The sequence below is a fragment of the Panicum virgatum genome, chromosome 9N (genome assembly GCF_016808335.1).
Source record: "Panicum virgatum strain AP13 chromosome 9N, P.virgatum_v5, whole genome shotgun sequence".
NCBI classification, from domain to species: domain Eukaryota; kingdom Viridiplantae; phylum Streptophyta; class Magnoliopsida; order Poales; family Poaceae; genus Panicum; species Panicum virgatum.
The window spans coordinates 43,077,996-43,094,350 of NC_053153.1; the positions used below are offsets into that span (position 1 = coordinate 43,077,996).

The following is a 16,355-nucleotide window of genomic DNA, read 5'->3' on the forward strand; positions in this document are numbered from 1 at the left end:
TAAAAAAACACCAAACAGGCCAACAGACCGTTGCAAATCGCGGAAAAAACAGGATTTTTTGAGACATTTCCTTTTTCTACGATTACATTCTAGAAAAAAAAACACTTACATCCCTGGACAACTACTCGATTCTTCTTTCCTCAACTGGGATTACATTCCAGAACAAGGAAAAGTACTCGACACAGTACAACTACTCAATATTACAAATCGAGTACATTTTTCCTAACTAGCTTTACAATGACTCGGACCTACATGCGTACCGCCTGGATCTCTTGGAGCTTCTAGTCGACGCTTGCTGCAGCTAGATCGGCCCGAGGCCATGACAAAGTACAAACTTGTTATTCCCATCAAGGGAATAATGATATTTGTATTCTGGGAGAAAAGTTTCAAGAGTTTGGAGGCAGATTACAGTAATCGCCTCACAAGATCTCTTGTAGCATCTTGTGGAGAAATTTCTCCTTCTCCCTGAATACATTGTGATAAGATTAAGTCTCCTTACCAGAGATATCAGTTCTTGGGCACCCAGAAACAGGCAACCCCATGGATGTGACACAACAAGACTCAACCCATCGACCCCAAACCTGCCTCATTGGAATATGCAAGGACATGATGTCCAAAATGGATCCGATGAGAGCATTGGGGTTGCAGGATGAGGTAGCAGGGACTTCTTTTGTAACTCGCAAGTTCTCTTCTAGCATCTTTTGTTGGAAAGAACTACACAAACTTCAGGAGGGCGAGAGAAAGAACACCAAAAGTAAGCCATAGCTTCTGAACAATGGTGCTTCTGGCAATAGCCTCTCACCGACCTTTTATAGCCACAAGGGACCTTACTGGAGGACAACCCGTGACGCTACAGTGGCAGCATTCAAGGACGCAATAATACATATTCTCCATACAGTAACATCCCACGTGAGCATACAGTAAAGAGCCGTACATCCTGGGTTTATTTCTGAAGTTATTTCGGGTGCAATCAGTGTGGTGTATCCAATCGTATCATTTTTCTAGAATTTTTTACCCGAAAAAGAGGTCTTTTCGGATATCGGATCTGATGAATCCTGCAAATATTCTGAAGAATAAAATCTGATGCCACATCTTAAATCCTTAATTCCAAATCTTTGCTCGGGGGCTACCCGCAGTATAAGGGATTTTGATTTAAGGCTTGGGGACTGCGAGATATGTGCATCAGAGATTTATTTTTCAAATTTTTTAGAAAATAATAAAGGAAATAGACTGAAGTGACCCTCAGCCTGATTCTGCGATTCAACCTAAGGCTCGGGGGCTACTCCATATGGAGCCCGAGTACTTCGCGCACCATATATGATCAAGATTTTGGGGCATGAGCACCTCACAGCCTCGAAGCAACCGGAAGTACTTGAAGGACTACTCGACATATCTGAAGAAATGCCCAGAAGATATTCTGACTACTTGAAGTACTCGAAGGCGCCCGTCCAAGTACTCGACGCCTGCAGGACTCGGTTATGAAGAGCTCGAGGGCTTGTCAGACCCGGGACAGTGGGACTGCATGTAGGCATAGAATGTTCTAGAGTAAGGAATAGATCATGGATGTATCTTACCTCTCTTGTAAATACCCGAATAGGCATAGAACTAGCTGCAGTACAAAAGAAACTACCCGATTGTGTTGTAGTAGGACTCCAACTGTACTCGGCCAGGGCTTTCCATGTAACCCTGTCCCCCCCCCGGATATATAAGGACGGGCAGGGACCCCCTCAAAACATCAACACCTAAGGCAATACAAACAACCACACATGATGTAGGGTATTACGCAACTCACGGCCCGAACCTGTCTAAATCTTTGTGTTCCTTGCACCACTGAGTTCCAGAGCAATCGATCCCTACCTACAAACCTTACTGCTAAGGGTATCCCTGAGCAGGCTTGGCGGTAAACACCGACAATGCCAAATATACCCAAGTATTTTAGTTTCTTCCTAACCCATTACTTTCCAGGATTGCAGGAGTGGAGTTGATGAGTTGAGGTAGGGAGAACGCAGGTGAAAAATTTCTCCTTTGCTGCAAATATTCATCTTAGAATTTACTATACTTTTTAATGTTACATGAACATACTTTGGGTTTTAGAGTCCTTCCTGCACATACTTTAGTTTCAGAGTTTTGCATTCCTATTTTGGTTACCATATAAGCATTTAGAGGCTATTGAACTATTAGTTTGATATATTAACTCTTGTTTTTGTTAATTAGTAGTGTGGTCTTGCATATAATTTGATTGTTGATTGGCCACTTTTATTTTTCGTTAGTTAGCACTCCTGATTAATGGTTAGAAACCTACAAGTAACTTACTCTAGAATTACACCCTCGTTTAATAGTGTAATTTCCAAGCTCTGTAAAATATGATATATTGTATGCTATACATGTGAGAAGGTAGAGGGTCAAGCTTTTTGAACACCATATGGCAATGCAGACTCAACTAGGAAGCCCGATGGAATCACACCCTAAGAAGGAGTCACACAAAGAGAAGAGGTTGCTTCGCTTCCTAAGAAAATGTGGGTTTTACGAGAAAAGGTGTGAGCATTAGAAGGATTTCTTTTTGTTTTATATTTCTGCAGTGCTAGCTTTGTGTGGATCCTGAACTATAATACTAGCTCTTTTATATGCTATGCCTACTATTTTTGTCTTCAACAATTCAAGCACCATTGTTTCACCTACTTTGACATTTTTTTGCCTGCGATGAGGTCTGTTAAAGTCACATTCAGGATTTGCTTTTGAGGTTGCCCCTTTGTGTTTACTGATTTGTGGTTTGATTGCGAGGTATGTGGCTAATTCCCTTTTCTACTCTTGTGGTTGCACTTGTTTTTTCAAGGTGAATGTGTCATACCTAATATGTTACTTTATGGAATTGCAACACCAGAGTTAACAATTTGATAAAGGGAGAACTCAGGTGAATAACTCCTTTTCTGCAAAGATTTGACTTAGCATTTTTCACTACGGGGTTTTTGTTATGTGGGCTTTCTATTATGCGGTTTCTCATTTTCAGATATACTTTTACCCTTGCATATCTTATCAATTTGTATTTGATTCCTTCCTTGAACTTTTCGGATTGTGTGTTTTTAATAGATTAGTTGCTTACTTCGTGACCTACCATGATAATTATGTCTCCCTTCCATTTCATTATCTATTATCTGTAATACATGATTATTCATACATCATAAAATAATTTTATGGTCTCTTTCAATAGTATAATGAAATGATTTTTTTGTGAGTAACCTTTGAAAATTGATTTGCATTCCAATCTGACATATATTTGTTATTCAATGGAATATGAAATAATGTTATCTTTATTTTGTCGGCATCTTCTTTGTTCTTGTCGACAAGTAACTTCATTGTTTGTTGATGTGCATCTTCTATCTTGCTCCTGCATGTCAGAAACAATAATAAATATCATAATCTGCTTGAACTTTGCAAATTGAAGAATAACCAGTTTCACAAATTTTGTTTCACATTCCTAGTGTGTGTGTGTGTGTGTACAACTAAACATGTTAGGTTAGCATCTTACCAAACAATTTGTGCTACTGAATTAATGATGTTTTCTTGTTCATTGCAGATTGTAGATATTGCTAGAGACATTGCATTACTTGTATTTGTGTGTTCCCCATTTTCTTAACATTGTTGTCACATTATATTGCATTCCCTGTACAATAGTTCTAGCTGGGAGGCATTGCACTAATGTATGTTGGACCTTTTTTCTTTTTTTAGTGATGTCTATTGGGCCTACGTGCACTACAACATAGGAGACTTGTCTGCAATATGCAGTCATGTCATGTCTATTAGGCTTTTTAATTATATCTTTTTACATTGTTTTTAATTACAACTCTTTAATGCTGATTTTATAGTGTTTTGCAATACCATAATTTCGTCTTGTTTAGCTGTAAAGTCATTATATAAGTTTAAATTCAGCGCCGAAGGCTTGATATGTTTTATATTGATCTGGGCTATTAGTTTTTTTGGGTTATTGGTTTGTTTTGGGCTCAACGTTGAACAGCCAACCCACATAGGTCAATAGAGAGGCCAAAACACTTCAATACAACCCAAAAGCCAAGTCTAACAGTACAACCTGACAGCACTCTGACCCGAAAACGTTAACAAGCACAACAATAGTACAAGCGGACCCAGTAAGCTACACGGGCACAACAATAGTACAGGCGGACCTGGTAAGATGAACCGTCAAATCTGTTCTACACAACATAATTCAAATGTTTACTATTATTAGTGTATGGACCCAGTAAGCTACACGGGCACAACAATAGTACCGGCAAATATTCTTCTTTTAATAGTCTATTTCATCTTGGTACAATGACCAAAACAAGAACTTTGTGCTTATATTCTTATTAATTACGACTTCTCGGTTTCGATATTATCTATACATATACCAATCTTTTTTTAGAAAAGTTACTCTGAACATGAATTGAGCAATCGCCTCTACTATTCCTAAGATGCCAACTCTTTTTTTTTAAGTAAATAAGATGTCAACTCAAATATGACTATCAAAAGAGAATAATTTAATTTTGAAAATAAGACTATCAAAAAAGAATGGAGGGACTATGTACCAACAGAGTGCGAAGGTGTAAACAAAAATGAATTTTGATAGGAGTCTTCAAATGTCTGTCAGTCATTAATTTTATTGTTTATTTGTTATGGAACGTGGTACTCCCGGCAAATGAAAACAATTTTGTTTTAGAGCTATGGATCATGATTTTAAAATATATCAAAAGATATTATTACCCTTCATTATTGTTATAGTATGAGATTTATTTATTTATTCATTCATTTATAGGAGTAGCAACATTTTATTTAACAAGTGTAAGAAAACACGAAAAGAGTAGATGCCCAAGACTTCTTGGATGTCATGCATTTTCCGAAAGAATATAAGAAAGCTCAAACAACAAGTATTCAAAAGTATTAGAAGCGAAGGGAGTAACAAAGGTAATCACAATAGACAACACACACTTGATTCTTAGATCTCATCGACTACTTTCTCATCACAAATAACTGACTTATTGTGCTGGAATTCAACTAATATTTCAAACTTTGATTATGAATTACTTTATACATGTTGAATTGGTTTTGTTATCCTTTTCCTATGTTCCACACGCCACTCCATTTTGCTTAAGGATGTGACTTACCATTCTTGTTTGTTTGTTGTGTTTCATTCGGATGTCTCTTAGAACTTCATCTCAGCTAGAGGTGCAAATGGGTGAATCTTAGGTGCATTTCTAGCCCTTTTTAGTTCAAATATTTGTATTACTTCTTCAACCATTTTAGAGAAATAGTACATATATTTGAATTAAGGATGAGGCAAGCACAATAAAATAGTGCCGAGAAGAGATTAGACTCTTAGGAGCAGATCCGCAGAGATTAGCCGCGGCACGCACGCGGTGAGCACGACCTGCACCTGCAGGTTGATTTGTGCTCGTACAGGTCAGTCAGTGCACAGGTAACATCAGCAGCATTACAGGAGGACAGCGCCATCGGGATTCAAAAGGAGAAAGCAGCGCCCGCTGACAGGAGACAACGCACGTGACGGGCCATCTCATCCCAAAGATTCAATCGGGCGGCCCCTTCCTCCTACTCCACTAAACTATTCTCTGTTCCTGCGCTGCAGTTGATGGATGACCATTGTCCGGATCCAAAGTTGCCAAGAAACAAGTACTAGCAGTAGCTTTCTTAGGGCGCGTTTAGTTCCCCATCCAAAAATTTTTGGATGTCAAATCAGCATTTTGACCGGATGTCGGGAAGATTTTTCGGACACTAATTAAAAAACTAATTTTCAGAACTCACTTGAAACCATGAGACGAATCTTTTGAGGCTTTTGACCGCGCCATTAACACATGCGGGTTACTGTAGCACTTATGGCTAATCATGCACTAATTAGTTTTAAAAGATTCGTCTCGTCATGTACATCCAAACTGTGTAATTAATTTTGTTATTTAATTACATTTAGTACTTCATACATGTGTTTAAGAGGAGGTGAAAATTTTTGGGTGAAATTTTTTGGGAACTAAACGCGCCCTTAGAACTCGTTAAAAACAAGCACCTAAAGGCTAAAGCTGAGTTTCTTTTATCACTATTTATACACTCCTAAAGTAACGGGTCCATTTTCCTGCTGACGAGCAAGCAAAAGGCACAACATCACCGCATATATTCCTCCAGTTCAGTTCAGTTCAGTTCAGGCTGCACCTCAAAAGCACTAGCATCCTTTTTTATGCTAATGTTTCAAACAAAAAGGTGGCGGTGGCAAGCTTTCCTTATTATGTTAATAATGTCTTCTTTTCTAATAAGCTAGTTTGTAAAGTTATCTTAAATCACACCTTTTATGAGAAGTACAAAAGGATTCGCCTCATAGATGATAATCAAAAGGCACAGTATCGATTTAGTCCGCTTCAGTTTAGCCTACATAAAAAACTTCTTCATTTCCTTTTCTTTTCTTTTGGTTTGTCAAGGGTTCAGAAGCTTTTTGGAGCATCATCAGCAGATTATTCATCTCTCTTTCCAATACCATAAACTATTTTTCATAATTATATATGCTATAGCAGATTACCAACCCAATCTCCATTAGCAAAATTTTTTTGGTGATCACCAAAACACACCTCCATCTTATCGAGCTAAACGAAGAAGGAAATAATTGGATTTTAGTAGTCTGTTCCAATACGCGGAGCTGTTTGAAATAAAAGACCAGGTGATACATGTTCTCCATGTGATCCATTTTTTATGAGTCATTACCAAGACACTTTTACACAATTCCAAGTGGAATACTTCATTCCACTCGTATTAGTACCCTCACCTCAAAAAAAGATCTAAATCTCAAAACAACAAACATTAAAAAGATAATTAGTTTAATGGCACCGGCTAAACGCATTAGCTTACCGCCAACTACAAGGGCACCTCAATTACAACAACCTTTGTTCATCACCATGATCAATGCCTTTGTCGACAGCAGCAGCGGTTCTTCCCCACTGTGGCCCTACCAGCCTCGGACTCCATTAGAAACCAGAGGCTTCCATCCATCCAACCACATCGCGTGATCTGCTCACAGCCACAATTGCATCACCAGGACAACTACACATGCTGCCGCAGCTGCCTGTGCCCATGTCCACCAACCCTAGCAAGAGCAAGCACAAGCACAGACAAGGGGCAACAACTCAGCAGATGAGAAAAACTTGGGGCAAAGTTCCAATTGGAAGGACATCAGACAGATAGGCTACTGGAGAATTGCTCTCTGATGATTACAGGTATCTCTGATTGATCACTCATATTCATTCTCTGGCTGGCCGTAAGTTCGTAACAGAATATGCAAAATCTCACATTACTGTTTTGAAGTCATGTTCTCATTTCTCAATCACTCAATGTTGAAACTTGTAGAATGTTCCTTTATGTCATTCAATCACACAATGTTGAAACTTGTAGTCATGACGCTAAATCTTTTCATTTTTTAAAAAACAGGATGCAAGTCCCCTACTGATTATAAATCTTTTCAAATTTTCTCTAATTTTTTTCTTAAAACAATATTGCAACAAAACGAAGTGAACATCATCCTAACAAACTTACCAATGAATACAAGATTAGCCTTTTTATTAAAATGTTTCATCGTCATACCAAACACAATCATGTCAGAACTAGCGAGAGGAGAGTATAGCGAAGCAGAGCTCACCATTGTTGCCTTGCCGGCGGCCGAGATGCTGTAGTATCCGCCGTTCTCCGATCCGTAGCCGTGGCCATTGTACACGCCACCGCCGGCAATGCCGCTGCTGCTGCCGGAGGAGGTGTTGTTGTCCTGCGGCAGGCGGTAGGAGAGCTCGTACGCCGGCGTGCCGTCGGGCTTGAAGAGCCCGTAGTTGCGCTCGGAGGCCGGCCCGGGCTTCATGTTCTCGTTGAAGAGCGCGAACATGTAGACGCGCAGCGGCATCGACGGGCGCAGCGGCGTGCCCTTCCCCTGGGCCACGAGCCGCATCACGTTGCCGTTGTATCTCGCGGCGTTCTGCGGCGTGGCGCCGGTCTCGTTGGCGTCGCCCGCCGACGGCCACCCGGTCTCGGACACGCGCACCTCCACGGCCCGCGCCGCCGCGCTGTTGGCCGCCCCGATGGCGTGGTACACGGCGTCCACCTGCGCGGCGAGCATGTTGGTGTAGTGCAGCCCGGACCCCGGGTCGGCGACGCCGGCGTGGCCGGGCTCCAGCAGCGCGTACTCGAGCTCCACGCCGGTGGGCTCCTCGGCGTAGGCGAAGTAGGGGTACGCATTGACGAGGAACGGCGAGCCGGCGCGCGCGTGGAAGTCGAGGATGGGGCAGAGCACCGGGAGGAGGTCCTTGCGGAAGTAGGCCGACGAGGGTGGGTACGACGTCGCCAGCACGCCGAGGTTGTGCGCGGTGGTGACGGCGATCTTCTTGTCGAGGCCGGCCTGCGCGAGCGCGTCGTGGAGGCACTGCATCGCCGGGAGGAGGTACCTGGACAGCGAGGAGCTGTTGGCGCCGGTGAGCACCTCGTTGCCGACGGTGAGGAAGGCGATCTTGGTGGCCGGGAGCGCGGGGGCAATGTTGGAGCGGACCCAGGAGGCGGCGCCGGTGGGGGTGGAGACCGCCGCGAGGCACTCGTCCGGGACGCCAACGGCGAGCTCGACGCCCGTGTTGGCGAAGGCGCGGATGGTGGCGGGGTCGGCGTCGTAGAGGCGGACGCGGCCGACACCGAGGGAGGCGAGGATCCGCGGCACGGAGGTGGCCGGCGGGAGGTTGTTGCCAACGCGGCCGTAGCTGATGCCCAGCAGCGCCGAGGACGTGGCCTCCGGGGTGGACGGGAGCAGGAGGAGCAGGGCTGGCAGGAGAGGGATGAGCGCCGCCATTGCGCGTGAGGGCATTGTGGTCGCAGAGGCAGGGAGGAGCTCGAGCTCTTGGATCAGGTGGCTTGGAGCGAGTGGGCGAGTGGGAAGAGCGAGAGCGTGCGAGTGAGCTGGAGGAATTTGGCTTGGAGCGTTTGGGGGGGGGGGGGGGGGCTGTTGGTCATTGGTGGGAGGTAATAGAGTCAATTTTTCAAGTGGAGGAAGGAGGGAACAGAGTCTGACTACCCACTCTGTTCTGTTTTTCCTGGCTAGAGCCAGGCAAATTACAATCGTAGTAATACCCTTTTGACCAGTGGGCTTGCATTCTAAATAATTGGGCCTCACTGGGGGCAACACAGGCAGGGTTGAGTGGGCCTTCAACTTTTTGATTGGAAAACATTCGGTGGTGATGGCGCAGATTATGCTGGTCATTGCAGATGGGTCATGTCTCCAATCTATTAGCAAAAATATGTCACTTGATCATCTCATACTCATAGCAAATTTCATTAAGCCTGACCGCCCATGGAAGGCTCCAGAATTAATTGATCTTCCCAATACAGTGGATTTTATAAATTTGTTCCCAAGAGCCCATACGAGACCACCACTTAACATTACCACATTTATCTTATGTATACAGTAATATACTCCTTCCTAGTTAATCGCGGCGAGAGGGGCTCTCTGGTTTTCTGGAGTCGATCCTAACAGGCTCTGCTTCCCATTTCCATTTAGGTCAAGCTTCGTCGGTGTTCTGCTGTCCCAGAATGCCTTCGCCAGATCCTCAAGAGGTGGGGTTACCAACTCCCCGATCAATTGGCTGCTCGGAATCTTAATCTCGCGCCTTCTTGGTGTTGAACAAGTCACTTCATCCACCTGATCCGTAAACACAGAGAGCTTGTAATTAAAAAAGCAAGGGACCATCATGTGCGACAAAGTAAACAAACTAATACAATATTGCTAACCGTATAATCATCTCCTAGAGATGTGTCGGCATTCCCTGTGATTACTTTTGTCTTCTCACAGTGACCACGTTGCAAGTCATGGAGTTCTGCTCTGGATGTCATCGTGATAGATTTGACATTTTCGCAAATGCCATGGTCCAACTTTAATGAATCTGACAAAACAAAATGGATAAGCATATATAGGAAATTTAGACAAAGCAATACACATACGGCATACTCCGTACTAGTTTGCGACAAAAGAGGCAACAGGTAGAAATAGTACCGTCCATAGAACAAAGGAGATATTTGCTTGTAACATCGTTATCTTCAAATCCAGCCATGACAGCAGATGAAAATCTTGCATTAAGTTGGTTGCTCTCCTCGGTTACATCACTTCATAAAAAAGGAACACGTGCATGTTTAGCATACAGCAATCAAGTTCGAGTTGCTTCTCTTCAAACAATTTATTAAACAACAGAACAGTTTAGATTGTTATTATTAGTTACCTTATGAGTGAACTGGTGGCTTCTGCATGGCTTCTTGCAAGGGCTAATACTGAATTTTGAGCAGTACTCCATTGTCCTGAGCACGATTCTACCCTTGCCTTGCTGTAGAATCGTATGTGTGATGTGTTTGTTGGCGTGTTTCAAGATTCTGATAAAAACAACAATTGAACTGTCAGAAACAGACAACTTACCATTGCTCAAGATTCTCTGCCAAGAAACACCTCTTCTGTTCAATAGACGATACGTTTTGCTGGAATGCCTCTTCAGCTCTCTGCATGTAGGCTTCCCATTGCTCTTTCATAGCAGATGTGAAATCTTGAAGCTTGGTAGTTTCAGTTTGTAAGTTGTCAGAACGCTCAGAAGCTGTCCTATTGAGGCTGCATATATCATCTCGAACCTAGTGAAATGGCACACATATCAAACTCGTATCAGTATCTCGTTTTCAGCAGTTAACAAGTAGAGGGATGATTCTCTTTGAAGAAATTTGACTAGTATGATCCAATAACAATATGCAAATATGTTTTGGCTTGTGGCCACAAGTTCCCAAGCAGGGACATGTACACTATTTGTTTGGCATTGTACAGATATTGAAACAGATGAAGTTTGAGAGGGAATGGAACTTATGAAGAAAAATCATGCTAATACTGTGGAGCAGAATATGCGTACCACATTTTTCTTTCTAGCATTTGATTCTGCCAGTAGCCCTGCTACCTTCTCCATCAAGTACTTCTCTTCATCAGCAACAATGACCTGAATCAATTTCATGTCATCAGATAACAAATCCTAAAAAGGTCTTCACATACTAGTGAGAAACCTATAAAATATGTGACTGCAACAGAAGATTACCTCAAACTTCTTCTGAAGCTGGAAGAGTTGCTTCTGATGTGCCATCTGTGATTCTTCCAAAACCTTCTTGAGCTCCAAAGCATGAGAGTCTATTGTTCTGAAGAAGTTCATTGTAGTTGCAGAAACAGACTTCATTCTCGCTAAGTTTCTGGAGAGTTCCTGTATGAGTTCATTTTTTTTCTTAAAACTACTGAAATAACAGTAGAGAATATTAAATGGGTAAAAAAGCAAGCATTGTGATTAATGATGAACCTCATGCTGCTGCTCAATAAATGTACCAAAGCTCATTTCTTGCTGAGAAAGCCCATTTTGAAGTTCAACGAGTAATTGGTCAGCATCAACCAACAGGCCCCTCATGCACTGCACCAAGGATTATTAATATGTGTTCACAAAATAATTTTGAAGGGAATAACATTCAAGATGGTCAGCACAATGTAAGAGAATAACTGGATAATTAAGTACTTACATCCTCAAGGCCAGATGTATGTGTGATAACTTGCGAATTAAGGTTTCCAAAGCTCAACTGAGATTTGTGCTTGAGTTCATTTGCAAAACCATGCAATTCTACTATCCTAGAATCGACGGTCTCTTTGAGCTTTCTTACATGCTCTTGAAGTCCTCCAGCAGCCTAAGAAAATGTGGTGGCATGTTTAAACATGTGCAAATAGAGGTTACACTGATGACCACATGTTCGCTTGTTAATTTACCTTGCCCTTTGAGGAAAGAAAAGATTTCATCTCTTCTTCGAGTGAGTTTAGTAGGCTCTCCTGTTGATAGACCGAGGTTGAAACTGCTCTATGCAAGACACTCATGTCTTGAGTTAGCTGAGAATGGAAATGCTGAACTATACTTCTATTTGCATCTTCAACCTTTTCCTTCCTTTCTGAAAATTGATGACATGCACGCATGTAAATCACAATATCTTCAGACAAACCTAGGCAAGGAATGGGAATTGGAGACAAACCTAATTTTGAAAATAACCCATATAGATCGCCTGCTGTATTCTCCAGCTCGGATCGAAGTATTTGTGCTTCACCAACAAGAACTTTTTCTGAAGAGATCAAAAAACAAATGAAAAAAGAGAACTAGTAAAGTACAATAACTTCAGACAAAAGCCTGAACATATTCTGGAACTACAAAAGAATACCTTGCAACTACCTCTAGGCAAAACTGGAAGAAACAAACAATGCTGAATTTTATTACTCACAAGCATTCTCTACATTGCAAGCTAGAGAATCTGTCAAATGTTTAATTAAGCTTAAAAGATACCTTATTTCGTATGCACACTCACACAGAAATCAATTGTCTTTATTATGATAAGATGACCTTGATAAGACAAATTATAACCTGATTTAAGAAGATTTTCTATCAGATACTGCTTCTCCTTAATTGTATCATTTGCCTGCATGTATCTCTCTTCAAGATCGGCTAGGGTGCACTCAGTTTCTTTCATCTTTTTCTGCATAACGATGGGACCATGTAAATAAATACAATCATCATTAAATATGAAATCATCAGAGGACAATAATAGAAGACAACACGTGTACCTGTAATCTCTGAATTTTATCACTTAGATCTGCACTCAAAAGTTTCTGAGATTCATAGAGTCCTTGAAGTTCATCTAATTGCTGTTACAAGTACAGATTCCGAATTGTAGCATTAGTTTTTCAGCAAGCTGCACATTCTCCAACAGATTTAAAGGTGTACCTTATCTTTTGATCCCAAAACAAGCTCCAAACGATCCAGTTTCTCCGTCAGAGCCTGAAAACTTTCTGAATCACATACTACAGAATAAAATGCAGAACCTAGTGTGCGCATATAGGGGTGAAAATGGGTGACCCTTAGGTGCACCTCCAACCCTCATTCATTCAAATATATGCAGAACCTATACACGCATAAGTGATACAGAGTGTAGTACCTTCTTTTCAGCTTCATCTGCTAAGTATTGTTCCCTCGGAATATAAACACCATTTTTCTCCCTCGCAGCAAATAGTTCTGTTTAAAAGGGGGAATAAATTAGTAATATAGCAACTCGAAGTATGTGGCTTTCAGAAGATTTTAACATTGATGGACAAGAAGATTAAAGAGAACGATTGCAGATTTTATTGTATTTGTTAGGAAGATCCAAAATCTAGAAACATCCTGTCTAGGCCTAGCGTTTATGGCATCCGTGATCACTGCATTTGGGAATGTGCCAAGCAATTCAATGACATGGATATTCATGTATATTTAACTGGGTAGGTGGATTAATTTGTTAACAGTGTTAAGGTACGTTGAGTCAAAGAATTCAGAATCCAGAAGAGATAAATAAGACAGAATGAAGCATTCACTAAATTTGGTGGATTGTATAGTAAGAAAAAGTTTCATCCAGCAGTGAGCATGTTTCGCGGAACCAGCTATTCTTCAATTCATCTTTATTTCAAGAGGGCAAGATTAACTTTTGCACATGCTTATATAGGAAATGGCCGTGTTGTAATTTTCTGAAATTCTCAACATCAAGCAATGATGAACACTTGTAAGAAGAGAAGGATACCTTGCTTGATACGGTCCATCTCAAGGTACAAATCTCTAATGAGCGCAGATTTCATCATCTTTTGATTGACCTATAAATCATGGGCATGTTACCATGTTACTAAAATTCAATTACCAAAAATAAAGGATTGCTTTAGCATTAATGTTAGCATGACATATCAAAGAAAAGCACAACCTCTGGCTTATTCTTGATATGTTTTGCACGATGCGCATAATCCAGTGTGCTTAGTGTCTCCTCAAGGCAGTGTACCGAAGGTGCAATGGTTGCTATGATGCAAGTCTTTGTCTTCCCTCCCAAGGAATCTCTTAACAATCTTGTTAACTTGCTATCCCTGCACGAATAACACCCAAATATCAGATGACTGAACAGCTCCACAAGGAACCATCAGAAAAGCTAATGATAGCTCGACCTGTATGGTATGTGTCCGGAGTGCTCAACAAGAGTATTAATGACACGCCCAAGTGTAAGCAAACTCTTGTTGATTTCTCCTGCTTCGCGTGCCCGCCCCTGCAGAACAGTTGGCAACAGTGTAAGCATTTCTCAGTTCTCACTAGTGGAGCTTATTCATGGTATTTAGGCATGGATAGGAAAAGAAAGAACAAAACTTACATCTCTAGCACCAGACCTAGATATGTTTTCAGAGCCAGCAAGGTCAACGAGATTAAGCTTTCCACACTTGATCATTTCCTCACCCTCAGGTGTGCATTCCTTAATATGGATGGTGATAGAGAAAATAGAGTGTGAGCGACTGCTTTGCTTATTGAGAAGAGTTTCAGCAGTTTTTCTCTTTGCAGAGCCTCTGTCCAGTATCCTGTAGATCTCGGCAGCTGAAGAAACTAGCTCTTCCTCGAGTCCCCTAACAAGGACTCCTCCCTTGCCATCCTCCATGAGTGCCATAGGTTTCTTGGATTTGTCGTCAGAGAATTTAGATTCCTCTGGAGCGAGAAGGTCAGTGAGTTCCTCATTATACAACTCAAGAAAAGAAACCTTCATGCTGTACTCAGCTCTTTGTGCCTCGAGAATATCAAATATGCATTTGACAGCCCTTGGAATGACACCAGCATCAGATGGCAAGTCACCGTTCTAGAGAAATGCAGGTGGAGTTATATATGAACTCAAAATTGAAGCAACAAATTGTGTCATCAGGAACATGTTTGAGATGTGAATATAATAATAGTTACCAGTGCTTTGCCCCCTCCTCCTTCCATGGTGTATGTTTTGCCAGTTCCGGTCTGGCCATATGCAAATATTGTGCAGTTGTAACCGTCCAAAACCTCATTGACAAGCGGCACAACAGCGTGGTTGAAGACATCCTGCTGTTGAGACTTTGGTCCAAACACCTGTGTGTATTTATCATGAGCTGATTGAGCTAATGTCGTATAATAGGAAACAAAGTGTGTGAAGTAAAAGATGGACAGGGAGACAGTTCGCATGAATAACAAGTAGTGTTAGCTGTGACCTTGTCGAATACAAAAGTGCGATCAATCTGCTTGTTTGCAATGTTCTGGGCAACAGAAACCTCTCGCCTCTGGTCATTGCAAGTGATGACCACGGGTGTGCCTGTGCGTCGTTCCTCCTCGCTCAATGGCCTATTCGATGCAGTGAGTGAGGTTGAATTTATGAGCAAATAGTGAGTGAGATTAACGATAAAGCGGAGTAATAAACAGTAGCAGTGGGGCTTGCATAGCATTGGTGACATCACAGATAAGATAATGTGCATACTAGTCGATCCTTGATCCTGCCTAAAAACTAACGGATGCATTTTCAATTAGGAACCGGTGGATGAACCGATATTGAAATAACGTATGGGCAGTTACCTGCATCTGAGCAGGACCTGGACGTTGACGCCTCCGGGCCCGGGCCCCTTGGAGGTGGCGGCGGCGGCTTTTGGGGTGGAGGATTCTTGCTGCTGGGTGGGGGCAGCGTTGATGCCGCCGCTGTTGTAGAGCAGAGCGGCCCGATCCCGGTCCCGATGCCTTGGGGTGGGCTTGTGGGCGGAGGAGCTCCTGGGCGTGTGGGAGGGGGACGGAGACATGGAGACGTAGTCGACGGCTGCTCCTCCTCGACGAGGGGTGGAGGCGGAGGCGGAGGACTCCATGGACTCGTCGGCGGAGGGGAGGCGACGACGGCCGGCCGATCGATCGAATCGGAGGTGGGGAAAATGGGGGATTGTTGATTTTGAATTGGGGAGGGGGGGGGGGGGGGGGGGGGGAGCGTCGCAAAGGCAGAGGAGGGGGGGATTACGGTGGCCGGCCGCCGGCACGACGAATAAATGGAACTTCTTCTTGGTGGGCCTCGGATTCCAAATCTCCAACGGACTGGACTGGACTGGACCGGACCCACTTGGTTAGGTTCCGTTGCATTCCAACAAGTTTGAACTTCCCGACCGTTGTTGTACGCAGCAGAGCTTCGTTTGGTCACGTAACTACTCATAGCAAAGGCAACAAGTGGAGTTTTAAGTCTTTTCCATATCATCTAGAGACACCACTTAAAAACATATACTACAATAAATTATTTTTTAGATTGTCTCTTGTGGGTATAGAAACATTAAATTTTTACATACAAAAATAAATAAAAGCTCATGAGATACGTGCGCAAGAGATGGGTTGGACTTTAAAATCGACTCTTGTGCTTTGTTTCTCGTGCTGGAAGCATCTCTTGCATAAGAACTCGTGGCACTCTTTTATCCCATT

General features: G+C 42.5%; 2 protein-coding genes and 1 long non-coding RNA gene across 3 annotated transcripts; 1 reads left to right on the forward strand and 2 right to left on the reverse strand.

Moving 5' to 3' along the window:
- Nucleotides 1-1,802: 1,802 nt before the first annotated feature.
- LOC120692556 lies at nt 1,803-3,833 on the forward strand. Its single transcript, XR_005682668.1, has 2 exons — nt 1,803-2,009; nt 2,435-3,833. It is a non-coding gene; the product is annotated as an uncharacterized LOC120692556 (long non-coding RNA).
- A 2,877-nt stretch (nt 3,834-6,710) lies between these two features.
- Nucleotides 6,711-9,002, reverse strand: LOC120690232 (glucan endo-1,3-beta-glucosidase 10-like). Its single transcript, XM_039972815.1, has 2 exons — nt 7,679-9,002; nt 6,711-7,129 (listed from the first exon to the last, which is right to left on the reverse strand). Exons 1-2 carry the CDS (start codon nt 8,876-8,878, stop codon nt 7,058-7,060), a joined length of 1,272 nt encoding a protein of 423 aa, XP_039828749.1. The 5' UTR covers nt 8,879-9,002; the 3' UTR covers nt 6,711-7,057.
- A 295-nt stretch (nt 9,003-9,297) lies between these two features.
- On the reverse strand, nt 9,298-15,882 carry LOC120690231 (kinesin-like protein KIN-5A). The gene is made up of 22 exons (XM_039972814.1): nt 15,480-15,882; nt 15,122-15,251; nt 14,844-15,002; nt 14,272-14,745; nt 14,072-14,169; nt 13,837-13,993; nt 13,663-13,732; nt 13,048-13,124; nt 12,837-12,890; nt 12,677-12,757; nt 12,477-12,588; nt 12,094-12,180; nt 11,837-12,012; nt 11,596-11,757; nt 11,382-11,489; nt 11,130-11,288; nt 10,950-11,033; nt 10,475-10,680; nt 10,284-10,385; nt 10,061-10,170; nt 9,799-9,950; nt 9,298-9,709 (listed from the first exon to the last, which is right to left on the reverse strand). The coding sequence occupies exons 1-22, from the start codon at nt 15,758-15,760 to the stop codon at nt 9,491-9,493; spliced, it is 3,258 nt and encodes a 1,085-aa protein (XP_039828748.1). The 5' UTR covers nt 15,761-15,882; the 3' UTR covers nt 9,298-9,490.
- Between the last annotated feature and the right edge of the window lie 473 nt (nt 15,883-16,355).